General features: G+C 39.7%; 1 protein-coding gene across 1 annotated transcript; it reads right to left on the minus strand.

Annotated features, from left to right (window-relative positions):
* Positions 1–3,509: 3,509 nt before the first annotated feature.
* EPYC (epiphycan) lies at positions 3,510–27,598 on the minus strand. Its single transcript, XM_072150669.1, has 7 exons — positions 27,521–27,598; positions 25,806–25,973; positions 10,589–10,751; positions 8,484–8,642; positions 7,511–7,713; positions 6,115–6,210; positions 3,510–4,041 (listed from the first exon to the last, which is right to left on the minus strand). Exons 2-7 carry the CDS (start codon positions 25,962–25,964, stop codon positions 3,871–3,873), a joined length of 951 nt encoding a protein of 316 aa, XP_072006770.1. The 5' UTR covers positions 25,965–25,973; positions 27,521–27,598; the 3' UTR covers positions 3,510–3,870.

The following is a 27,598-nucleotide window of genomic DNA, read 5'->3' on the forward strand; positions in this document are numbered from 1 at the left end:
ACATAAATTATGTACTAACTAGTGTCCTTCCTTCCAGGACTCCACCATCTCAATCACATTGCAGCATCTTACTACTGCCTGAGGCCTGTTACTTTGTGTACATGTATTCCTAGCTCACAGAGCTTAGGATGATGGCTGCCCTAATATATAGCCTGCCTCCTCCAGTGACCCCTGCCGGATCTTTGTGACTTATAGATTTAGCGAAAGCTTTCCAGTTGCGATTCCTGCGATTATTCGTTGAGACCTCCTGCTTCATTCCTGACCTTGATTTCTTGCCGCCCATCATGGCATTCTGCCTATCCACGACTCCAATGTTGCTTGCCGATTCTGTACCTCACCTTGGCCACCACCGAAAGCAAAGTTGCACCTGTGGAGCGACCTGGTGGTATTCCGCCGCAGCAAGTCCAACCCGCTTTACAGTGGGCTCTGGTGAGTACCGTATGCCACTTAGACTCCGCTCCCAGGTGTCGGCTTATGTCATTGCTTGTGGTGGTCCAGTGGGTCCACCACCACTGATCCTGACACTTGCACAACACAAGGTAAAATACATTTCAAGCATTACTCTATTAAACATGTTAATGTAACCCAAGATGTATAGTTCCAAACCTTGTATGTTGTGAAACTGCACTTTTTAAAAAATAAATCCAGAAATGGTAGAATAAAATTCTCATATACTATTTACTTTATCACCCCTGAAATTTCATAAAATGCTGCACTTCCCCCTTGTGTAAACAACAATACACATAAGTGTAACAAATGAGGTTTGTTATAATATAATAGATTTGTTATTCTCAAATAAACTAAAAAATGTGAAAGTAAGCATTGCAAATGGCCATGTGGTGGCAGCAGAGATATACAATATGTAGGAGACAGGCAGAGAACTGCACATGTACTACTTTTATGCAGGTAGCTATAAGTGGGTCCATTTAAATTCCCGTTTGACCGAACCCAACTTTTAAATATCTGTTTGGGTCAGCAACACACAACAGCACACACTTTGCAGTTCAGTTCCACTCAATATTTTCCTTACATATGGGCCGCATAATAATTGTTGTACGGTCTGTGCACATGGTTTTCTATTATCATTAAAGGAAACCTACCACTTCGGATAGGGCTTATAAGCAGCACATGTTGTGCACCAGCTCAGCTTAATGTTTATATCCAAACTAGCTTCCCCACACCGAGGTTCGCGCTCGGCGTACCACTTCCTATTCTGGCGCACACACGATCGCGCGCATGTGTGCAGGGAAGCTAGTTCGGATATAAACATTAATAAAGTGTTTAATTAATAAACGCTTTAAAACAGTTTAAAAATATAACGAAGATAAGCGCCGGCACCAGCTCACCCTGAGCTAGTGCACGGCATGTGCTGCTTATAAGCCCTATCCGAAGTGGTAGGTTTCCTTTAACAACTGAATGGAGACATATTAATTCCAAATATGGGAACTATTATATAACTATGCAAAAAAGGAATAAACACATTGGGGCTCATTTACTAAGGGTCCGCAGAGCGCATTTTCATCGGGTTTGCTGACGATTTCCAGGGGATTTAACAGGGGATTTTGACGGACGCGATCAGATTTTGGCGTCTCGACGCCGGCTTGCACGTGACAATAATCGGGGGGGGGGGGCGCGGCTGTCGGACAACCCGACGGAGTTGGGCAACACGCGGGATTTAACAGAATTGTGTCGCAAGACACGCACTTACAAGCACCAGGAAGAAGAAGGTGAACTCCGGTGGACCGCTGAACTTTAATGGCCAACTATCTTTGTTTCCCATTGCAAACAAAAACAAGGTATCGTCCATTTTTTATTCTGGCAATGAATATGTAAGCTGTGCAGTAAATGGTTGCTATGGCGAAAGATGGTTTCTTAAATCTGCCCCAGTGAGTGTCGAAAGCATTATCTCTTAGATGCATAGTCCATAACAACTAACCAAATTTCAGCCTGCAGTGCTTGCTTCAAAATATAAGAAGCAATCTGAATGATTATAATGACCAAACCTTAAACTTTTGTCCCACCCTTTATGCCACCCCACGCAGTATAATTCCCCCTTAGTGCCCCCCTCAGCTCCCCCTCAAATTGTTTCACTCCAGCCCTCCCCCCGCAGCTTCCCTTCAAACTGTGCCCCCTTGCAGATCCCCTTCATAGTGTGCCCTACCAGCAGTCCCCTTTGTTCTGTGCCCCCTAGCAACTCCCCTTCATACTGTGCCCCATCATATTCCCCTCATACTGCGCTCCCCAGCAATAACCCTTCATGCTTTACCCCCCCCCACCAGTGGTTCCCTTTCATATTGTGCCTTCCAGCACAATGATCCCCCAGCAGCTCTGTATCATGTTATGCACCTAACATATGGCCTAGCAAGCAGCACCCCTAATATTGTGCACCACAGTAGCTCCGTTTCACACTGTGGCCCACTCAGGAGCTACCCTTCATACTGTACCCCACAGCAGCCCCCCCCCCCCCCTCATACTGTGCCTTCCAAGCTGGTCCTTTCTTACTGTGCACCCAGCATCTCCCCTTCATACTGTGCCTTTGCAACAGCTCCCCTTCATACTGTGCCTCCCAGTAGGTCCCCTTCATACTGGCCCCGCACAGCAGCTCCCCTTCATACTGTGAACCCCAATACTCCTTGTTATTGTTTAATGAAAAATAAAATAATCACCACATACCTACCTCTCCACCTTCCCCTGAAGCAGCTTTCCTCTCTTTTCCTTCTGCTTTGTAATGCTGTGATGCTGACATGCAGGATGTCATCATATCATTACTAAATATTCAGTACATACGGCACAAAAGGCAATGCAATAGTGGTGACAATGTTACAAGTCAAAAGACATGGCACACATTTTCTTTCTTTCTTTTATTTTAGTGATGGTTTCACATAATCTCTTTCACCATAAAATCTGTTACATTTATGTCTCCGGATTTTGTACTTAATGGTAAAGGCTTTATTATGTGAAATCATCACTAAAATAAAATAGAAGAATGTAACAAGTGAAATTATAGGTGATATCATAATATCAAATGTGAACAGTAGGTGTCCGCCATGTCTCCTTGAATCTGGCTTAAAACGCAACCAGATCATCAAATGCAGAAGTTAGTTGAAAAAAGCCATGTATTGTTGACACGCTGCCTCAGGTGAACACAGCCTGAAGTTATTAGTAGACTTCACCTGAGGCAGCACGTCAACAATACATGGCTTTTTTCGGCTAACTTCTCCATCATATCATTGCGCCTGCCAGCCTCTGCTACACACAACAGCAGCCAGGGCACAGTGAGGCCTAAAATCTGGGACTGTAGAGCTGGGTTTGGGACAATTAGGAAGTACTTACAGGGAATTTTCCACATCCGATTACCCAAGATTCATAGTTGTATGTGTCTTAATATTTAGGTTTACCTAACCCAGATGATATAATGTGCATTTTCTCTTATATGTTTTTAAGGAAATAGACATTATTTGTTGATGTCAAGCCTGAAGATACTGAGACAAAGGAGAGTGGCATCATGGTACAACAAAATAACACACAACCTTTATGTACATGTTTAGTCCAGCTGTAACACATTTCACATTTACTTCACTTTAAATGAATTAACTTTGCTAGATATTATTAGACAAGTTCAAGATTACACATTTTAGTTACAGTGTTAATTCATGTACTTTATGTACATCCCTTTGCATATTATTTTCCAGTTTTAGCATATTTAATTACAAATGTTATTAAGATTGCATTTTATTTAGGGAAACACAGGAAATTGTAGTAGAAATTGTCATGTAACATTACATAGTATTTTAAGGGGGTTTTATTTAGAAAGCCAAGTAAATATACTATTTGTGGGTGATTTATGAGATTAATGTTTGGTCTTCTGACTTAAATAAGTCTGCCAACTGGAATACGAGGTAGACACAAAAAGGCCTGTGGTGTTCTGCTCAGGTTTATAGGATTTCCATCTAGTCTGATGTCTTCAAGGGATCTCCTGGCATATGACAAGTCTTTCATTTTACAGAAGGTATCTTCGTGCATTTCCTGAATATTGTTATCCTAAAAAAATATGGAAAGACAGATAAAATCTTACTCTTTGAATCAAAGTAAACACTGATAAACCATTCAGTCGAGCTGGCTCCTTACAAATGTATAAATAAAATCCAGAGGTGTAACTAGGAGAGGCAGGGCCCCATAGCAAGAGAGGAGAGGCTGGGCCCCATAGCAAGCTTCTGAATGGGACCCCCCTTCCCACTCAAAAAATGCATATATTTGTATACTCACACATGCAATCAAACATTTATACACTTATGCGCAAATATATAGAACATATACACACACATACAACATCATATACAAGCATACACCATATATACACACATACAGTATAATACAGTATATATACACATTAGCATATATAAATCACAGATACAGCATATATACATCACATTTATGTTATATACATATTATACTGTACAATGTGCAGCAAAATATGTATGTAATGGTGCACATCATCCACTGTTAGTGTGTCGGGTTGGATGATTAAGGGGCCCCCTGATACTGTGGACCCCATAGCAGCTGTTATGGATGCTACCACTGTAGTTAACACATGGGGGGTTATTTAACATTAGACCAGCATCTTGAGACAGTTATATCAGGGTTATTTACCATTACGCCGGCTCCTTGGGACAGTTCTATATCTGTTTTTGGAGCGCCACTGTCCATCACATTCATTAAGTGGCTTTGGCCCTTTACTAAATGTTCTTATGCTCTATTCTCTTTTCCCTCTATACTGCCCCCATGGGACAAACCATCAGTGGATTTGGTTTCCAGTATCATCTTTATACTAATGATACCCAGCTATATGCTTCTTCACCTAACATCACCCCTGCCTCACTTCAGAACACCAGTGATTGATTTTCTGCTTTCTGTAATATCATGTCCTAAATCTAAGACTGAACTTCTTGCCTTTCCACCATCTACTAACTGACTAAAGCCTGACTTCTCCATCTCGGTCTGTGGGATCACAATAATATCGTGGCAGCAGGCCCACTGTCTTGAGGTTGTGCTAACTACCTTCAGAGGCTACTAGGCGTGTGATCTCCAGGCTAAGTCTACACCACGTGCTGAGTAGCCCCCTAAGAGCCTCACTTCTGTGTGTCCATGCCACCTATGAACATGCTGGCATAGCCCGTACAGATGCAGTTGCTCCCCACATGGTGCCGGATAGATGGAAGCTCTGTGCATGGGCAGAAGCTCTTGGTTAAATGAGGGCCGGGAGCCACTGCGCCAGAACGGGCCAGGGTGACGCTGTGACAGCTGGTGACAGTGTCCCTTCAAATAGTCAAGAATACGAATCCTTACCCCAGTATACAAAGATCCCTTCCACATATGTACAATGGTCAAAACTAAAAATAGTTTTATGAAGCTAACCCAACAAAAATAACTTTTTTTTCATTTGCCAAAACCTGGCATGAATCCCATAATTTTTTTTACAAATATCTGTTTTTACATGTATTTTATCTGTGTTTGCATGTATTATATACATAGATTTGTACAGGCAGCCCCCTACTTAAGAACACCGACTTACAGACCACCCCTAGTTACAAACGGACCTCTGGATATTGTTAAATTAATGTACTTTATCCTCAGGCTACAATAAACATCTATAACAGTTATCAAAGTTGTCAGCAATTAAGTTTTATTATTAATCCTGGTTCTTATGACAATCCAACATTTTTAAAATCCAATTGTCACAGAGACCAAAAAAATTGTGGCTGGGGTTACAATTATAAAATATACAGTTCCGACTTGCATACAAATTCAACTTAAGAACAAACCTACAGAACCTTCAGAACCTACACAACCTTCTTGTACGTATCTTGTACTGCCTGTATATAAATGTATTCTATGAAAAATAGGATTCCCATATCATTCCACGTTTTGATATTATGCAATTAATAGATAGCTGTAAATTGAAAGAATGAAGTACATTTTTATATTTCGCTATAGACTTTGAAGTGAAATTAGGATGCATCAAGGAACATTAGTTATATTGGAAAAAAGTATACTAAAATTGCTAAAATTTTAACCAAACCTTAATATCCTTCAGATTATACATTGAATGGTTACCTGAAGGTGAAGAGCCTGCAGACTGTCAGGAAGAGGTAATGGGATATGGTCTAGGCTGTTGTCATTCAAGTACAAAATACGGAGATCTTTCATGTCCTAGAAATTAAAGCACAAAAGAAAACCATAGCATGTTTACCTACATGTTGCCTGTATTTTTAAAACAGAAAGATTGATTTAGCATTACTAAAGGGAAAATACATAGGTTATATAGGTAATGTTTACACTTTAAAGGAAATCTCCCATCAAACTCCAGCAAGGAAAAACCAGAGACACTTCCTCATAGAGCCAGGCATCGTGACGGTGGTAATCTTATTATAGTTGTTATCCATGGGTTCCTTCTTTCTAAATCAACTTTTAAAATTATGCTTTTGAACCTGAGTAGCTTCCCTAGACTCTATATGATCTGGCTTTATAGGTTTGTTACACTGTCTCACCCTCCACCCTAATTCTACAGCACTGATAATACAGTAGAAAGTGCTGACGGTGCGTGGGGGGAGGGTGAGACAGATTAACAGCCTGTAAAGCCAGACCATACTTTCAAAATCATTAGCATAATTAAAATTTATTTTGGAAGGAAGAAGGCCATGGTTAACAAATATAAGAATATTACCACAGTCACACTCCCTGGTTTATCATGATAGATTTTAACAATAGATTTCCTTTAATGACAAAATGTCACCAGTGCAGATGAGAAAAGTAAACTTTGTAATAAAATTTATTAATTTATTATTAATTTATTATGTTTCTGTATCCTTTATTTTACCCTGCATGTCTTCATTATTTAAGCAGTTTGTGTAAATCAACTGTCTCTGTCAGTACACCACTGACAGCTACAGATAAGGAAGTCTGAAAAAGGACTTTACCCTTTACAGACTAATCTCTTTAGCGAGCTGAATCATCAAGGAAATATTCTCTAGGTATACAAATGTAATATCTGCTGATGGATAAAGAGAATTTCTGATTTGCTGGATAACTGCAGAGTTTTGATGCCATTTCCTATGGATGTGAAAATAGTTAATTATTAGCCTCCTTATCTGCCTGAGGTGGACAGACCTCCCGTTACAGATACACACTGCAGGAGAAAGAAGAGTAGAAAAAGGCACAGAGAATCTGCTTTCCTTAATGAAATATATTACATTTCCATTTATATTACATTATTATTTATTATCACCTTTCTATTCATTTCTGAAATAAAAAAGCTTCAATATTGATTAACTACCATATTGATAAGTAATTGATTACAATGAGCACTTCCTCTAATGATCTGTTTGAAAAGACGGCAGCATTTATACATGTAGAGAGAGTGAGAGAGAAAGAAAGAGTGAGAGTCAGAGCTATAGAGACAGAGAAGTGTACACCTAGCTTTATTTTAACTGGCTTTATCTACAGTACATACTTTAAATGCTTCTTGTTTAATTCCTTTACGTCCAAGTCTATTCTTGCTGACATCAATGAAGCTAAGAGAGTTTGGCAGTTCTGGGAGCTGTCTTATCCTGTTATCCAAAAGTGAGAGCTCATTAAGTTGCGGCAAGCTCCTAAATGCATCTTCATCAATTTCTGATATGATGTTTGATGTCAGATCAATCTTCTGTAATTTGTCTAAAGAAAGAGAATGCTTAAAGTTATTACTTAAGTAAAACGCAAAACAACATCTGCCCAGAGCTTCATCATTAGAATTAAGAACACAGAACCTGATCAGAATGGCAAAGTATAACAGAGTTCATTGGTAACTACTTTTAAAGTGTCTTTCATAAAACTCTAGAACATCAATACAAAACTCATATAGGTATTGACCTTGAATTTCCATATGGCAAATTTAAGACAGTATTCAGCAAAATAGATAGATCTTTATGTCAATTGTATGCAGAGGACATATTTTCCTTGTTACAACAGCTCACCATTTGTAAGGTTCCTTCCTATGTGGAAGAGTCTACCATGATGTCTGAGTTTTTAATTGTATTATTTTCCAAAAATAATGGGTGATGATAGGTTCCATACCAAAAAAAAAAAAAAATTAGTACAGCAGACTGATGTAAAAACACAGAACGCCTCAGAAACCTGTTTTGCTGGAGAGGAATGGCTGCAGAGTTCCCGTCAATAAATTCTGCCAACAATCTACTGCATGTTCAGTTAATATTAGTGTTTGCATTTGGAAGATTGATAGACATAGTATTACAAATATAGCATAAACTGATTCCCTTTGCAGAAATCTTGATAGCTACAGGTAGCTCCCTAGCCACAAAGTGCTAGGTAATTGCATTATCCTAATTCAAAACACACATCTGTATGGTACCAGATGGAAAAAGTACACTTCAATATAAAGCTCCCCCAAAAAGGTACAATACCTGTTATTTACCAATAATACATACTTAAGTATGAAAAATCATTCTTGTTTATCTTGTTTATCTTATTGAAACGTAGGTAGACATGAGTAGTGTCTTTAGGGAGTGGTGGTACAGAATCGAGGTTGTGGTCATCACAGTAAACAGTAGTACGAATGCATGCACAGAGGATACAAGTTGAGATTCCTAAAAGACAATGAAAGTTATAAAGTAGATTACTGTACATGCAGTGCTAAATGTACATGACAAATTGTAGACGTCACATAGATCAGCATCTTCCTCCTGTATTAACAGCATATAAGATCAGCCAAAATACTTGATTTTTTTAAATAATAGTAACAATAATGTTGTATTTACAGTTGAAAAAATACTTATAGGGGTAATTCACCAATCCGCATAATTCGTATACAAGTGGGTACTTAAAATATAAGCTAAGAGGTAATTTTTTTTGTTTTTTTAAATTTTGCTCCTTTTAGCAGAAAATGGCTGTTGACATACACTGTAATGAAGAATTAAAATACTACTGGCCCTTTAATCAGTCCGTTGATTTTTTTCCGCGTGGAACAGACAGAGGACGGAAGATGGCAGCTGGTCACACGTCCACATAACATGTCCTGCACCTGCCTGGGCAGGTCATGTCATCACCTCGATGTTTGGCCGTAGTCTGTTGGTTGCAGTGCATACAGTATAGCCAATGTTACGGTGAGACCCAGCTCAGTGAGGTAATGTGCAGTGATGGCAGTTAAACATCATTACTATGGTTACTGAGCAAGAAAGTCTGTAAGATCATCACTGGGAGCAGAATATAAGAGGTAGGAGGAGTTACTGAGAACTAAAGGATCATGGGACTTGTAGTTTCCAGTGGTGGCCATCTTGGTGATAACTCTGCATACTTTAGAGAGGCCATAAAATCATAAAATCAAACTATTTAAGCTCCATTTTGTGACTAATGACACTGAGTTTTGTTATATTCATTTATGTATAGCATTATGGGTTTTTGTATCAGACATTCATATTCGCGAAATACCCCTTTAATCTAATATGGAGTCCCAGCAATTTTCTCTATCTTCTCTTTTACACTGCTGTTTTAGAAATAATCAATTCCTCCCTTTATGTCTGGTTGTCAGACAAATAGATGTGGCAGGTGCATCCCTGTATAATTTTTAATATTATTTTTTTTATGGGTGACAAATGATGTCACTAGCTGCCCCAACACCTTAAAAGATCACATGATTGAGTTAAATAGCAACTGATCTGGAAATATGGACCCCATGGAGATGACTTCTGTGTGTCATCAGTGTGTCATAAGTATTTTTTATGTTACCATAGATGTGTATGGCCAGAGCCGCAAACATGGGAAAGAATAGGCACTTGTTATGAGTTTTGTTCAGCCTCCTTACTAATCAGTAAAAAACACATTCATGTGCATGGTTTCATTGAAATCAATGTGTCAATGTGCACATGTACATGGATTAAAACTACATGTATGTAGCCCAAAGCAGCTAGAATAGAGTCCTTTTAACTAAATTACACCCTTCTTTTAGCTAAAAATTGTTTCCCTCACATCCCCATAAAATCAACTTACCTACCTCATGTATGTATGTGATCAGGGGCGTAACTACAGGGGTAGCAGCCATAGCAGCTGCTATGGGGCCCACAGTGAACTTCCGTGTTCAACATTAACAAAACTGAGTAAGCATCATACTCATCACCAGTTCATCGAGCTCACTATTTAACTGGTTCTGAGTACTAGGATATAACCAGCAGATATCATACCAGGATGCCCCTTCTGTTCTGTGTATATTATTGTGTTATAAATGTTAGAGAATATGATACTATTATTACAGAGAAACACATGAAAAAAATTTCCCTTGCAACTCAACACAAATAACTATTGCCATCATTTCCTGAAAATAAAAGCCAAAATTTTATATTTTTTCCCCTGTTTATATATAAATTGTTATAAAAAAACAGAACCGAATAACTGAAAACTGTTCAAACATTAAATATATAACAAATTAAACATGCTATATGCAGCTTTAAATCATTCTAAACCATTTCTTTGAAAACTATATTACATCTCTGTGCTAGTCTTGTGTAACTGAACACTCATGTATACTTATAACACAAACCTCCACTTGCTTCCGGAGTTTGGACTCCAGGAGACAAGGGTCCCTGTGGTGAAGATCCATCGATTAACTTTGGTGTAGATTCCTCTTCCTCTTCAATTTCTTCTACTGGTTCTGGAGATAGAATGGGTCTATTCACAATGGGAAGTACAGTTCCAATTTCTATCTAGAGAAGAAAAAATAAGATTTATTGATCAGAAAGATTTAGTAGGAGACAATCATTAGTAATAGATCAGGGTATAATGTTACGCAGTTAGTCACTAGGTGTCGCTGTGGTACAAATCCTTATTTTTGTGCTTACATAATCTTTTACACATATAAAAGGCTAAAGCTCATGTACCACAGATGCTAAGAAACTTAAGCTCTTGCATATTTCAGATCTCTATGTAGCGACATATTCTCAAATGCATTGCTAAAACCATGCTTCAGTATTCTCATTTTATGCTGCAGTGTCCCTCATTTCAATCAAAGCTCACTTTACAGTGTAACATCTTGAGAAGCCTTCACAACTAGAGAATTAAGCTGTTTTAGATAACAGAACATCACTAAGATTGCATTTATTCCAATAAACTCTCAGATCAGGACTAAATCAACATCGCTGTCGCATGTCAATGACACCTCATATATTTTCATTCAGCTAAATTATAGAAAGATTTTGACAATGTTGAGGAATTGAAGCAGGCAATGTATTAGGAATTTGCAAATCTAACTTTTAATGATGCAATATCTCAACTTTATAAATAAGACTAGACAAATTCAAAATTATGGTAAGTGAACTGCTGTAGGGATAAAAATAGCATATACTCAATTATAATGCCCAGGGATGCTAGTGTTCCACTTTTTGCTACCATCACATAAGGAAATAATTGGTAATGGCCTCTTAGCCAATCTCTACAGGTAGTGGGTCATCACCGTAGCAAGAGATTGAAATGTCTGTTCAGCCAATCTATTTTGTGCTTTGTCATACATAAGCGTCTTCATTTTTATCTCATTTATATCCTACTAACAATAATTTGTACATGCTTGTAAAACTCCTTTAGAAATTTATGGCGTTGTCACTACTTGGATTATCATTTCTCTATATTATACTAACATTGTCATATCTCTACATTATACTAACACGAAATTTCAAATATTTTAGTAAATACATCTCTTAAGGTGCTGTCAAGGCAGGGAAGATGTAGGAGCCTTAAGCTACCTACAGACTCTGTACCTACTACTTGCCAGAGTTGTGCAAGGGTGATGGTCTCTGCCCTAGTTATGTGCACAGCAAAAATGACAAGCAAACACAAAGACATGAACAAAGTCAACTAAATTGGGTCAGGTGAGTTACTACTTCCTGCAGACTACTTCCCCCATGTGGTCAGCAACTACTGGGTCCCATTATAAGAAGACTGCCTGACTTTGCTATGATGTAAAAATGTACAAACAAAAGCTTTATATTCATGAGGGGCTGCTGGATCCATAGCTGTTAATTGAGCCAGGAGCCACTCTGGTTAATTTGCATAATTTTTCAAGCCTATTGTTGTAAAAACAAGGGCATAAGAAGCTTAAAGAAAAGAGGAAATTGTCAGAAGGGAAACACACCAGCATGTAATTGTGCTTGCTTTACAATCCTCGATCTTGGTGGAAGATCTCCTTTTGTTTCCTTTAGCAGAAAAATGGTGTGGACATGCAGTGAAATGATACAGAACTTTAAATTAATCCTGTGCCTTTCTTGCAGTGTAGGAGGAACACGAAGGAAGATGGCTGCTCTCTGAATAGGTCACATGTCCTGTATCACTATGTTCAGCTGTTGCTAGTTACTTTCAGTAGGTTTGATATCACAGAGGAGGTATTTCCTATCATTATTTGTGGGAAGAACTAACAGCAGGGACCAGAGAAGCCCCAGATATGTCTGTACAGGTCAGTTCTATGAGGCAGAACAGGACTACATGTGCAGGGGAATAGAAGTGGCAAGACTCATTTATTTGGGACAATATGTTAGAAAGATGGAGAGATGACAGAGATATATTGATGCAATTTCCTTGTTGGTCTAAAGGCCATGTGAAGATCTCAGAACCCCGCCACCTCCCAGGCAGGAGGTCATGAACATGTCATCATTCAGCAGCCTCTCACCGGATCTGACTTTTTGGTATGAGAGCAGCTGTATTCCCCCGGTACCTGAGTGGGTGGTTTAGAGCGGAACCTAGAGTTAGTTCAGACAAAGTTATCTTGGACTATTGGTAGGCCTCTTCCACACCAGGCAGGGCCAGTAAGGGGATACAAGAAGAAAGGGAAGCTGCAATAGGATGGAGGGTTCCCACTGGGGCACTTCCTTTATACATGCAGTGAAGGGATCCCGGGAAGATTGTGAAGGGGGATGCCAGTGATGTTAGCGGCAGCCAGCGATCACATGTGTAGACATGGTATGAACATCAAACTCACAGTCTCTTTATTCCAAGACTCCAACACAGTAATATTTACAGGCTGAGGTAGTCAGTCAGCTGAGCATGTCCTTTAAACCAGGTGTAAGGTAGCTGTTAAGGCACAGTAGAGAAACAGGGGAAAGTGGGATCCATAATGGATAAAGAGGGGAACATGGGGTGCATAATGGAGAAAAAGAGGGATATGGGGGTGCATAATGGAGAAATATGGGGATTTGATGGTTCATAATAGAGGAAGAGGGGGATATGGGAAAGCATAATAAGAAAGAAAGGGCATATGGGGATGGATAATAGAAAAAGAAGGTATATGGGCAGCAGAATGGAGAAAGAGAGAGGCATGAAAATGTAGAATAGAAAAAGACTGGCATGGGGAAAATAACGGATAAAAGGTGTTATGAAGATTCAGGCAGGAGAAAAAGGGGGTCATTGGGGTGCAATCTGTGTTAGAAAGAGAGGGTTGAAGGTCAATATCAGATCTTTTAAATATAGTGGATCCCTGTATTTAGCTGCTGCTATCCTGACAAAAGATCCCATTACGCAAAATCTACCATCCATATAGAAGATCCATGCCCTTGTCTACTACTGTCTATATAGAGGATCCCTACCCTTGACTACTCCAGTCCATATAGAGGATCCCTGACCTTGACTATTACCATCCATGTAGGAGATCCTTGCCCTCAACTATCACCGTCCATATAGAGGATTCCTGTCCTTGACTACTAAATCAATATAAAGCAGGGATACACAACCCGCGGCCTATGCCTGCAGCTCCCAGTGCAGCAGCAGGGCCACGATTTTATTGTGTTTTTGCTGCATTGGAGTAGAGAATTTCCATCATCATTATTATTGTCTTGTTTGTGCACTGTATTGTAGTCTGCTCTGGGATCTTATTGTTACTTATTGTACAAATGCAGTACAGGCGGTCCCCTACTTAAGGACACCCGACTTACAGACAACCCATAGTTACAGATGGACCCCTCTGCCCACTGTGACCTCTGGTGACGCTCTCTGGATGCTTTACTATAGTCCCAGACTGCAATGATCAGCTGTAAGATGTCTGTAATGAAGCTTTATTGATCATTCTTGGTCCAATTACACCAAAAATTTTGAAACTCCAATTGTCACTGGGGCAAAAGAAAAAAAATTGTCTAGAACTTCCATTATAAAATATACAGTTTCGACTCACATACAAATTCAACTTAAGAACAAACCTCCAGACCCTATCTTGTATGTAACCCGGGGACTGCCTGTATTATGCAGTAGTGGTTTCTGGAGGGTATTCGCTCTGTACTGTGGTTTTTGGCACATCTTGGGTTTTGCTTAATAGTGCAGCCCCGAGAAGGGTAATCGTATCACAATGTGGCCCTCAGACCTAAAAAGGTTTTGCACCTCTGATATAGAGGATGCCTGTCCTTGGCTCCTACTATTTTCCATATGGAGGATCCTTGTCCTTGATTACTACTATGCATATAGAGGATTCCTGCCCTCAACTACTACCTCACATATTCAGGTCCCTATCCATGACTACTACCTACCATACAGAGCAGTGATGGCGAACCTTTTAGCGGCCGAGTGCCCAAAAAGACACCCAAAACCCCCCTTATTTATCGCGAGGTGCCAACCAAAAATTAAAGCAGTAACTTACTGCTCTCTGTTCTTCAACAATTATACTGGCCTCCTGAGGACAGCAACACAGTAGAAATATGGAAAATTTGCATAATTTTAGATTCTTTCCTGTGCCCCTCTGTAGACCTGTAGGGGCCAGCAGAAGGTCCTTCAAAGATAATTTGCCACTATCTATTCATTCTCCCTCTTCCTACAGTCCCAAGTAGTGAAGTCAGTATCAAAATATGACTGAAAGCAGCATTTTCTAAGTTGCTTGGAACTGCAGGAAGATTCTTTGAGTCCTGTCTGGTGTTCTGTGGCGATGGCCCGGGTGCCCAAAGAAAGGGCTTTGAGTGCCACCTTTGGCATCCGTGCCATAGGTTCGCCACCACTGATATAGAGGATCCCTGTCCTTATCTCCAGCCATCCACATTGATAATCTCCATTCCTTTGCTCCTGCCAACTAGGGCCCATGGAGTTGAGTAGCCACAAGTCACCAGGTACTGGATTAAGAAGTATGCCCATTAACCCATTACTCACGAACACTTCTTGCATTGTTCATATAAGTGGGATCATGTGAGCAAATTCTTCTCTATTTTTGAATGGGAAATCATTGACAGGTCTCTTTTCATTGTTCATTTATGCATTATGAGAGACCTTTCAATCATGCTGGGAAGGGTAAGGAGCACCTAGAGGAAAGTTGAGCCACAGACTCCACTTGCTGTGCGGAATTTTCTGAAACACTGTGATTTCTCAGAGTTAGAGCTGTTTCACACTATCCATTACCAGCCCATGAACATTGACCTATGGTACAGGCTGACCACACTACTACGTACATATGTTCATGGAGTTCCTGCTTCCATGCTAAACAGTATCTGTAAGTGTTACAGAGTCTGCGCATCTGTAAAGCAGTGAAGTAAGGGCCTATCCTTATTATAAAAACCCTGTGGATGGAACCCTATGAATTTGCTGACAGGCTCCCACTAACCTCTTCTGTACCAATGATGCTATTATTAAGTACTGATTGGTTTATGTGTATTTTGTGTAGTTTCACTTATCTGCCCAGGGTATGTAATTGCCTTGTTCCAGCCCTGCATATGATTAGCTGCCTTTGCCACTTACACAACCATCTATACATTGACTTCCATACACTCCACAAATGTTATCAGTACTAACATACACTAAATATATATGATAATGACTTCATTCATAAAGGCACATACTCCACTCACCAACTTCATTGAATGAGATGTGCACAGTAAGCACATTCATGAGGGCTCACATTCATCTTATACACGGGGGTTCACAATTATCATATATATGGAGTGCCCATCTATCACATACCAAGGTGAGCACATCCATCACATACTGTACTTGGAGGTTCACATTCATAACATACTCTATAAGGAAGGCACATCACACATAGTAGAGTTATTCTCAGGCAAGGAGTTGTATGAGACTCAGGTAGCATCCTGTCTCCTCCAGCTACTGGATAATATTTAGTTCTCTAATCACTGCAGAAACTGCTTGGGCTGAAGCATTACAGTGAGGCCACAGATGTGACACATTCAGTATGGCTGGTGTTTTGAGATGCCATATAAATGAGGCTGAAGTAATGTGCATTGATGGCAGTCTACAGCCCCGATACCCCGTGAGAACGCCAACATATGACGAAACATGTTGGGTGGCTGTATAATTGTGTGTGATATTTTAACAGCAGTAAATGGAAATAAGGCACAGAAATGACAATTTATAGTGTAGGCTGTGGTCACTACTGAGAGGGAACATAGTGACTATGGGAGTTCTTGAGTTCGTGAATGGGGCAGCCCTATTGGTTGGGCCGGCACCAGAAGGGTTAAGTTACCAATTGTAGGAGTACACCAAAGCATGTTGCATTGAATCATAAGCACATGAATATAATTGTGTAACTAATACTGCTCCTACATTGCTGCCTTCTGTGGAATTAACAGTGGGTAACAGAGTTCTATATTAGTGCTACTCCCTTATACTACAGTATATGTAGTCTTCCAACAACTCTCTATATGTAAACCACACACATGATGTGGGGCTTATATAGCTAAGTTTCGAACATATCTACATAGTAGTATAAAAAAATGGAAAAACAGCAGCACAGTCCCAGCGAATAATAGGAAATGGGTGCTATCCTTAACTCTCACCAGTCAGAGTCCATTGGATATACAGCAAAGAAAACGGCAGCACTCCAAAATTGTGAAAAAACAAACTTGGTGTTTATTCCACCTCCCGCAACGTTTCGGCTGTATTCAGCCTTTGTCAAGCAGTAGGTGTCTGATTGCATACAGGTATATATAGTCACATTGTGATGACATCATACAAATGGTAAACAAAGTAACATGCACTACCTCGTGCTTAATCAATACATATTACAGTGATCATGCAGCAATAAATTCAATGGCACATACATAAGGATTATACAAAGTTATAATCAATTAATAATGTGCTTCCGATTTCATTATACAATAGAAACCATGTGTATTCTCACCTGTGTGGGAGTCTCCTCTAGCAAAATCAAAACAGGCGCTCGTCGCGTCTAAACAATGCGACTGCGCATGTCCGTGACGCCTAGTGGGGAGCAGATCATGTGTGCGCATAAAAAATTAGTCACAGCGCCAAAAACTAAGAAAAGATATGGTCAGGTGATCTGTAACCCGGCGCATGCGCAGAACACCTCTGAGTGTCTACGATCGCCATCTTGGGTGAGGGATAACTATAGCCACATCATCCTTTAAAAATGGGCAAAAGCAGATAAGGTAAATAAATGAAGTAGTGCCCTTATGTGAATAAGGCACAATCGAGGTAACAAACCGACCCCAACATTTTGGGCTAATTGTGTAACTTCTAAAGAGAATCTGTCCCAATATGAGGTGGGTAATAGCATGGTTAGCAAAAACTGCGTAAGTAAAAGAGAATTGCACTGTTCCCACAGTGGAAAAGAACCCATCTCCACAGCAGATAATGTGCAGTCTCACCCACTAGTGGACACTAAAGGAGATAAGCCCTAGAGGTCGGGATGTACCAAAGTAAAGAAGCGTATAACTTCACACATCAAGTAAGGAAGCGTATAGCTTCACACATCAAGTAAGGAAGCGTATGGCTTCATGCATCAAGTAAGGAAGCGTATAGCTTCACGCATCAAATATGGAAGCGTATAGCTTCACGCATCAAGTATGGAAGCGTATAGCTTCACATGTCCAGTATGTGAAAACAACATCATAATAAGTGGTAAATAGACCATGAGTGAAGGCTATGAAAAATGATCTGCTACTCCCCTAGTTATGTCACAGAAAAAAATGAATTCACGTTGCGGGAGGTGGAATAAACACCAAGTTTGTTTTTTCACAATTTTGGAGTGCTGCCGTTTTCTTTGCTACATAGTAGTATAATAATGCAATTTCAGGGACTGAATGAAAACACAGGCAAGTTTAAATGGATTACCTTGACGCCACACATGCAGCAGTTTTGCTGTCTGGCCAGGGGTGTATATCTTTAGAGGACATCTATCACCAAGATCAAGGATTGTAAACCAAGCACACTGGCATACTGGTGTGTGCCCCTTATCACAGTATTTGCTCTTTTTTATCTTTGTATGCCCTGGCTTTAAAAATAAAATAAAATTAAAGTTATGCAAATGAGCCTGAGGGGCTCCATAGGTATTAATGAAGCCTGGTGGCCCTAAGGCTCATTTGCATAATTTGCCAGAGGGGGCACACACCAGTATGTCAGTGTACTTGGTTTACAATCATGAACATGGTGGTAGATGTCCTTATCGTGGGTCGCGGGCTCACCTGTGCCCCTCGGTGCCCGCTGGCACCACGCTTGCACCACTTACCCATCCTGGCTCCAGTCCTGGCTCCAGCATCCCAAATAATCTAACTGGTCATATACGGTACAACTACATTTGATGGGGTAGACAGGTAATTGTAGCATATAAGTTAGATTAGTCTATTTATTTGTAAATCAAATTTTGATGCGGATAGATATATTTCCTGTATGCCCAGGCTTACTATGCGCCGTTATAAGATACATGGATTGCCTAAAACTTATAGCCGCGCATGAATGACCATACAATTCAATTTCCGTGTATCTCTATCTTTGTAAATGATTACTACCTATATGCCTACCAAGACTACATTCTGCTTCTTACTCTGAGTGAGAGTTCGCGTTAAGATATCCTTGTTTACAGTGTTGCTGGGTTACGATATGTCATGTGACTTTGCTGGCTCTCGTCGGGTGTTGTGTCACTTCCGTTGACCAGTGTGTGGGAGCTGCACACAATAGGGGGCACCTTAACCCCTGAGGAAGTCTCTTGAAGGAGACGTAACGCGTGGTGAGCCCTCCACCTCTACTCTACCTACCTCTACCCCCGTGACCTGACCTATGGACCTAGACTTGCATACTGACTACCTACCATTGTCTGACTTGTATCGTGTGACTGGGTTTTTACCCCTTGCATGTGTTTGTAGGTCGGTCTTGACTCATTATGCACAGGGTATATGCATACTACTTATCTTTTTGTAACCTGTAGGTTTATGTTTACTAGGAGGCGTAGTTGTTTACATTACCACTGAGAGAGGAGGTGGTTTGTTTATTGGCCTTACCTGGCCAATCTAGCTAGGTGTTGTCTACATGTACTGGTACATTTTTAAGTCATTTTAACGTGTCTTTTTTATTGTCAGGATAGTATTGTTTGTCTTTTCTAATAAAGTATTCATTATTTACACAGTACTAGTTGCCTGTTGACACACATGTTTTTCTTCTGTGTTTTTCTGTTCATTAGTGTTTGTTGGCTACTCTCTACTTAGTTGTGCAGGGGACCATTTTTGTGTATGCAAGTCTTTATTCTACAGTCATTCCTTGGTCTTGTACTGTATACCACTGAGACAAGTGAATATGTGTGAGCTGAAATCTCTATACTGCAACTATGTACACACATCACCATTGGAACAGCTGGAGCACAGCAGATGGGTAAGTATAGGTTTCATTTTTTAATTTAGTGCACTACATTTTTTTTTCATAGCTTGGAAAATACTTGCTGCACCACAATTGATAACACTTTTGGGAATCCAACATAAGTTACATTTTATAGAGGTCTCCATTTTTAGGAGCATTGACAAGTATTCCTAGTAATGGGAAAATTGGACCATGGTAGAAATGTACTGGCGCATAGATTGCTTGTGTACCAATATTCTTGCATAACAATGTGTGTGATGGCATTAGCTGCATATATACAGAAATACATTCATATGCTGCCCACACTGAAATTTCAGACTTTACGCTCTCTTCCCATTTGCTGTTACTTGCCTGTTTCTTCAAGCATGAAAGGGGAAGGAGATGACTACTCGAGAGATCAAAACCCCTCCTGTGTAGTAGCAGGCAGAGATGTTATCACCACATAGCTGTATGTTGTAGTGATGTGTAGTTTTCGAATGATCTGGCTCTTTCATATGCACTACAGGACATGGCTCACTTAACCCTACCCCTTTTCAGGTAATATTGGTGTGGAGAGGGATGACTGGCTGGACTGAGGTTCCCTATTATACATGTAATAGGGAGCCGTCCAGAAGCCAGAAGAGCGGGTTATTTTTAGTGAGCGGAGCCTGATGATCCTGGACTTCTAATCACTAGTATGTTGAGGAATTGCTGCTGAACTGCTTGACCCCTAGAAGCCAGCAAGGGGTCAGCAGCACTTCACTGTATTGCACAGCCGCTGACCTACATCGATCCTGTCTTGCTCCACAACTTCTCCTCAGCTGCAGCAATTATTTAATAGTTAAAGAGGACCTATCACCCATAATTTCGGCAATAGGAGCTGCTTAAGCTCCTAGTGCTTAAACAATCGCCGCAGTGTTGGAACACTGCGGCGGAGTACAATGCAATCGTCAGGGCCAGTCCGAGGCACTGCCTCTTCCCCGGACCGCCCCGCTTACTCCATAGGGTGAATGCATATGAATACATCGGAATACATCGGGCCGATTTGCGTTGTACTCCGCCACAGTGTAAGATAGCGTTACCGGAGGTAAGATAGGTAAAGACAAAGTTTTTAATGGAATGAAAAGCTGTGACTCCCCTCCTTCTGGAAGGCCTAGGCACATGCCTCATGTGCCTTGTTATAAATATGGTGCTATGCCCAGCATTCCGTTAGGTCCCCCAGCCCACAGGGAGATCACTTGTGAATCACATGACTCTAGCAGAGCATCAGCCCAGGGTGTGGGCACAAAACACTGCAGTAAGTATCAGGTCAGAAAGTACCTTAAGAGGCACTACTGGACTCTCAACCAAACAACTTTTATCCACTTCATTGCAGATTATACCTTTGGCTTTAGCCTGTATCTTGAGGGCCTTTGCCAAACTGTGTACAGGTTAGAAAGAACAACATCTGATTACGAAGACAGAACAGTAGACATGGATGAAAAACAAGGGTTATGAGATGGATCAGCAGACATTGATGAAAATCGAGGATTACATTGCAGAAACCTAGAGCATGGAACTAGAATTAATATGGTTATTATGTGCGAACTTGGCCAGATCTAAATGTCTCCTATATTCTTTTTGTCAGTAAAACATAAAACAAGTTATATATTTCTCTAAAACCATATTAGACCACTAAATCTGCCCATCAAGTGAAAAAGAGAATTGTACCCCCAACTTCTTATAAATGTCCTGTAGACTTCTCATGAGACCCATTGTTGAAGCAAAAACTTCATGTTTCATCATAATTTTTCACATCTTTTTACCTTTTAAGCCACCAGAAAGATCTAGAAACCAATTGCTAGATACCAGTGATTCAAGGATGACCAATGAGTACAGAACTGTGATATTCCTCCATAACCCCCATAACTCTCATGATATTCCAATACCTTTCATGGTATTGAATAGGAACAGATAATGGGGGAGCGCCAGCGTATGATATAGCCCTATCTCCCTGCCATGATGGCAGATGAATCTTGAGGCTTGGACCTCATGATGTATGTACCAGTCTTGCTGGCTGGTGGACAAAACTACTGCAGGTCTGGCCTGGCATAGTTTTCAGTAAAAATCTGCAAACATTCAACGGTGAATGTTCGTAGGTACACGGCAGAAATACCCCCATGCCGGCCCAGTCTGCTGGCAGTTGCCTTATTTCACATCCCACCACACCTACAGGGCTTTATTGTTAGGAGCCATGTGTTGATTGTTACATATAACATTGGCATAATAGCAGGCACATCGATTAGGCAGAGTGAATATTCAATGGATCAGACTCATGTCCATGTGTAAACAAAGGTCTTACTAGGCAAGACATATAGACAACCTCATCTTTAAATTAGATCAGGAGACTCCTGGGTTCCTAATTGACCCCTTGATCATCACATAGGTGCTCTTGTGGTCTCGTATGGTACAGTAGTATAGTAATAATAATAATAACTGTATTATTCCATAGGGAACTTAAAGTGTCACATCTGCAATACACAGTGCAAACAAATAAGACAAAAAATAAGACGTACATACAACCACATGCACAATAAGAAACACAAGTTACACATAATTAGAATATACAAGTTGGTATATACAGTAAATAAATAAATAAATCCCCCCAGGTGACCTTTCTAAAACACGTTACACACAGTCCTGACTTGGTCTAACCTTCCTCATATTGTTCGACAACTCGAGAGCAGCCGTTATAAATGTCTTTTTAAACCTCTCCGACCTGCACCGGATAAAAAATAAATGGGACCATTTACGTACCAGGGTAATATGATGTTAGCAGGTTTTCCAGGGTCGAAACAGAGAATATTTTGCTATTGGTGATCCCATGTAGCAGGAGTGGAAGGTATAGAGGTAGGAGACTGAGGAGGAATTGGAATAGTTCTCACTTACATTCCCGAAGCCACCTATCCATTCTAAAAGCCAGAGACATAGACTCTTCTAGTACACTAGTGTTTGGATTACTGACTAGAAGGTCTCTTAAGATGCTGCAGAAACCTAGTCTGAAGCCATAAGTGCACAATTATTACAACCTGAGGAAACACACAACTTCTTAAATTCAGTACATTAATCTTCCTACACTGGCGTGGAAACATTAGTTGGCTTTCAGTATATATATCCTTGTTTAGAAATTCATACAATAACCCCAAAGCGGTAAAGAATGTATGAACATTCTTGATCCTGAGGATCTCCATGTAAAAGAGAAACTATTATGTCCACACTTTTGGCATTGTCACATATAAAAAAAAGCATTCCCTATAAGCAAAGAAAAGCTTCCTATTGAAACTAAACAATGGAAGTGAAAATAGGGTGTTGTACATAATCAGCCAAATTCTGAATCATTTGAACAATCTAATATTTTGTAAGGACAGGAGGAAATGTGAGCCATGAGCTTCTCCTGTCCCTGCCTACTTGCCAGATTTCAATGTGGCTGTAAAAGACTATTGGGTTGAAAGTACCAGAACAGAGAGTTCTGACAGGAGCTATTGACATAAAATTTTAACCAGATCAGTAACTAACAATCCAAAATGGAAAATAAATCAAGCTATAGATTCCCATAAATTAGTTATGTGTATTAAAGAGAAATTACATATGGAAAAAGTATTGAACGCATGAAGCAACTCAGGTGCAAAAAGTCATGGATATTGATGACACCAGCTAAAATTAATTAATAATTAGAAGGTTTCCCTGCCACTAAATGAAAAATAATCGGCTAGTTGAACTTATGGCATATAAAGGTGACAAATATAAAGCATCTCATGATAAAATAAGTGAGTGCTCACAAGACCTTTGCAACCATATTGTTGAAAATCAATTGTTGAAACATTTATGCCAGTTCGTATTTCAGCACCATCTTCACCATCAGTGGAGGCAAACAATTTCTGAGCTTCTTTGGATTATTTAATGATTGTTGTGTGAGAAACAAATGTCACAGTTTTCAACGCACATATGATTGATTACAATCAGCTCTCCTATTCCCCATTAGGCCTCTATCTAGGGTTGGCTCCTGGGCGACAGAGCCTCAATGGGCCCCTTTGCTCAAGTGGCGGCATTAAAAATTCTGATCTAAATCAGTCTCCTGTTGCCTAGAATATGCCCTAGTTTATCACACCAAACAGCCCCCTCATTGCTATTTTATGTAAAGTCCCCCTCATCCCATACGGATTCAATAAAAACAACTCCGCTAACCCCCATGGATTCCTTAAGTGCAGCCTTATGTGGGATCCCCCAGCAGCCCGGTTCACGGCACTTGCCCAGGTATGCCCAGTGCTGGCCCTGCCTCTATCACTGCTGTTTTACATGCCCTTCAAGTCATACCCCACTTTTCCCTTTTGGAAAATATGGATGAATGAGCAGAAGTTGTAAAGAGAGTGCCATGTTATTGGTAAAAGACTGCTTAGAGCTGCAGAAGAATTATGCTATGGTTTTGAGTGGAGATAGATCCAGACGGCAAGATATGTTTGAGATGGGGACTCTAAAATCAAGCTTAGATTTTAATTACTGTTCAGTATGTATAGAGCTGCACTGTATAGTTCCTTGAGTGGATATGTCCTTAGAAAGCTTACACGCAGTCTTAGACCACTTCCTGTCTGGTGTCTGTATGTTTATGTATATATGCTGTATGCTTGTATATGGCACTGTATGTGTCAGTATATTCTCTATATGTGTGTGCATGAGTGTAGGAATTTGTAATTGTAAGTTGCATGTGTGAGTATACAAATATGTTTATTTTTTAAGTGGGAAAGGAGACCCCATGCATAAGTCTGCTATGGGGCCCTGCCTCTCCTAGTTACGCCACTGCTGGAAATTGGCAATAGTAGCACTGACATAGCCCCTGTGTTTGCTATATTGATATGCTGTAATAGTACAACAATTGTATGGAACAAAGCATTAAAGCAAACTTGTCACCTGGAATGTTACTTGATGTTCTAAAAGCCTATGTAATGCTGATTTAAAAAATGTGTCATGTGTTATTTGTAATCTGTCAATAGTTTATATAACTTTATTTCACATTCTCAGCTCCCTGCCAGCAACATGTGGTGAGTGCCTGGGGAAGGGGGGCAGCTGCAGCCTGTGTGTTCCAGTGTCTCCTTATGTAATCTTCCTCTACTCCACACCATCCCCCTCCTTGCTACCTGTTAAAAGGGGTTGTCCGAGAACATTGGTTATCGGGAGGGGACTGCTTAAAAAATAAATATGTCCTTACCTTTGCAGTCTCTCCTGGCACCCTGCTTGCCCTTTCTTCTGTAAACAAAGAGGGGCACGGAAACTGCACTGCATCCAGCTTCCGGACGGCCGAGGTGACTATCCATGCCCAACCGTCCCTATTCCCAGTGTTGTATAAAGCAGAACAGGTGGGAGTGGCCGACCACCTCAGCTAGCCGGAAGTTGAACACAACAAACAGGGGCATGTACTGGAGAGATGGCAGAGAGGGACATTGGGAGGGACCGCAAAGGTAAGTACATGTTTATTTTTTTAAGCAACCACCTCTCAGCCACCAACGTTTGTTTTACGGTCTCAGACAACCCCATTAATGCAAATAGCAGGAAGTGGGAGGAGAAGAGATTGTAGAGCTGAGAAGACTGATACACAGGCACACAGGACTGATCATTATATCTCTGAGAGAAATTTAATTTCTTATCTTTATACCTCTCTCTCTGTCTTTCTCTCTGTATATATTTCTACATGTATTCTCTTCTAATGTTTATGTTAATTATAACAAAACTAAGTTGCCCAGTAGCTTATATTCATTATACCTTGTCATCTAGTTATTTATGCATTAGTGCATTTATCTGTTTATTTTGTTTAGGAACCCAGTAGGTCAATCTTCTAGAGTGATGAACACTCTACTTCTTATGGCTGTGCATACAAAGGTAGCTGTCCCACTGGAATAAACCAAATAGCTCCTCCTGCTTTAAAACATGCTAATTACACCGCATTTTCATGGTTACAAGTTCATTTCAATTCTATAATTAAAAAAATGTATTGTACTCAAATACAGATGGATACACACACACACACACACACACATATATATATATATATATATATATATATATATATATATATATATATACAGGAATGTTATACAGATTGTTGATGATGTTCTTCTCTACTAGATCACTCTTTCAATATGTGGGAAACCATTGACAAAGAATTCTAAATAATCAATTAAAGCAAATACCTCTCCTTGATCGATATTACTGGTTTCTTCATAGTCATAATTGCTGTACAGATCAACTTCATATGTATCTGTATCATAGTTAATGGCATCCGTAGGAGGAGCAGCTACTACTGCTTTAAGTATAAAAAGGCCCAAAAATATATTTGCAAAAGTCTTCATTCTTCAAAGCTTGGATGGAAAACAAAAATATGGAATTGGAATTATAACCTGTAATAACTGTAAAATAAACTTCAATTATAACATTTTGTGAGCAAGTAGCATAACCTGAGGAGCTCCATTCATTTCAGTGTAATGAGTACAAAAATATTGCGAGAATCCCACAGTCACACAGTAGCATTAATTCAACAACTTTCCTCTCTGCATATAAATGGGAGTACACATAGATTTTGGATGAAAGCCATAAAGTCTACAAGTCAACATCTCCAAGTTGGACATGCTGACATCTATGAATACATTTAAGGATACATAATACCACTTAGCCTAATGTTTTTGCTACTTACAGGTTGAGGTTGGAGTATAAAATGATGAAAACCTACAATCTTTGAATGTATGTATGACCTATTAATCAGAACAGTTACTACATTGTAGACAAAGGGCTTTCACAGAAGCTATGATATGTGATATTTATACAATAAAGTTTGTTTTGTGAAAACATCAACAAAGGCTTTCTCCTGGCAGGCCATATGGATCAAGTTTTTGGGAGGTGCTATAATGCCATATGACTAAAAACGGTTACATAAAATATTGTCAGCAGATTTATTTTATAAGCCAAGCTTTAGGAATAAGTAACACATTGCTATTATTAAAATTAAGAAATAATTCTTGCTAATATTCCCTTTCTACTCCTTTTGCAGTTTGAAACTTCTTTAATCATCTCTTGAACTGTGTAAGACCCTAGATAAACAGAGAACATATTTTCCTGCTTGAGTAAATAAGCATGTGACATGTGGTGTCTTCTAGAATGACAGTTCTCTTTAAGATGCTAAGAGTTGCTTAGCCCCATACACTTGTTCTATTCATCTACAGCTCCTAGTAGCTCTAGCCCAGAAACATTACCAATTCATTTGCTAGAAGGAACTGACATACAAACTAAATTTCTGAAAGTTAAAAGAAAGACAGCTTTTATGAAGCAGCTTTAGGCATGAGGATATGAAATTCCACTGGGAATAGAGAGCAGTACAAAGCTCTCATTTATGTCAGATTCTCAAAGATACTTTATGCTGGGCACCCATCATGAGAACTCTGCTTGAATTACCTATTTCCATTGCAAAACAACTAAGGCTGAAATAACAGGTTCAGCTTAAAATCTGCAGATATTGCAAAGAATGTAGGAAACTAGATAAAAATGTAGTATAGCGTATTAATATTAAAGATAGATTGAGAAACAGGTAGATAGTATTACAAAATACAAATTTTGTATAGCAATATTGTTTACATTTTCAATTTCAAAAGGTTCTCAATAATTTTACAGAAAATAAGCAATAAAATATGAATATAAAATATTGCCAGAATTCTATTACAAACTGATTTCAATTTCAAATCTCTAGAAACTAGTTTATCAGTGTATCCATTTTAAAAAGACATTTTGAAAGTTTTTGGATTTTTTTAGTTCCTATGCTTTTTGGGACGTATTCATTGAAATTGTATAAGATTGATGAATAACATTTATAGCACAAAAACAATTCATATAAGGAGACAGCAAGAATGAAACTTACCTTGGCTCCTGTTTTGGGGAATGGCAGCAGGTTAGATAGAGTGCAGTGCAAGTGGGATGTGACCTGACCAATGACAAG

The sequence above is a fragment of the Engystomops pustulosus genome, chromosome 4 (genome assembly GCF_040894005.1).
Source record: "Engystomops pustulosus chromosome 4, aEngPut4.maternal, whole genome shotgun sequence".
Classification (NCBI taxonomy): domain Eukaryota; kingdom Metazoa; phylum Chordata; class Amphibia; order Anura; family Leptodactylidae; genus Engystomops; species Engystomops pustulosus.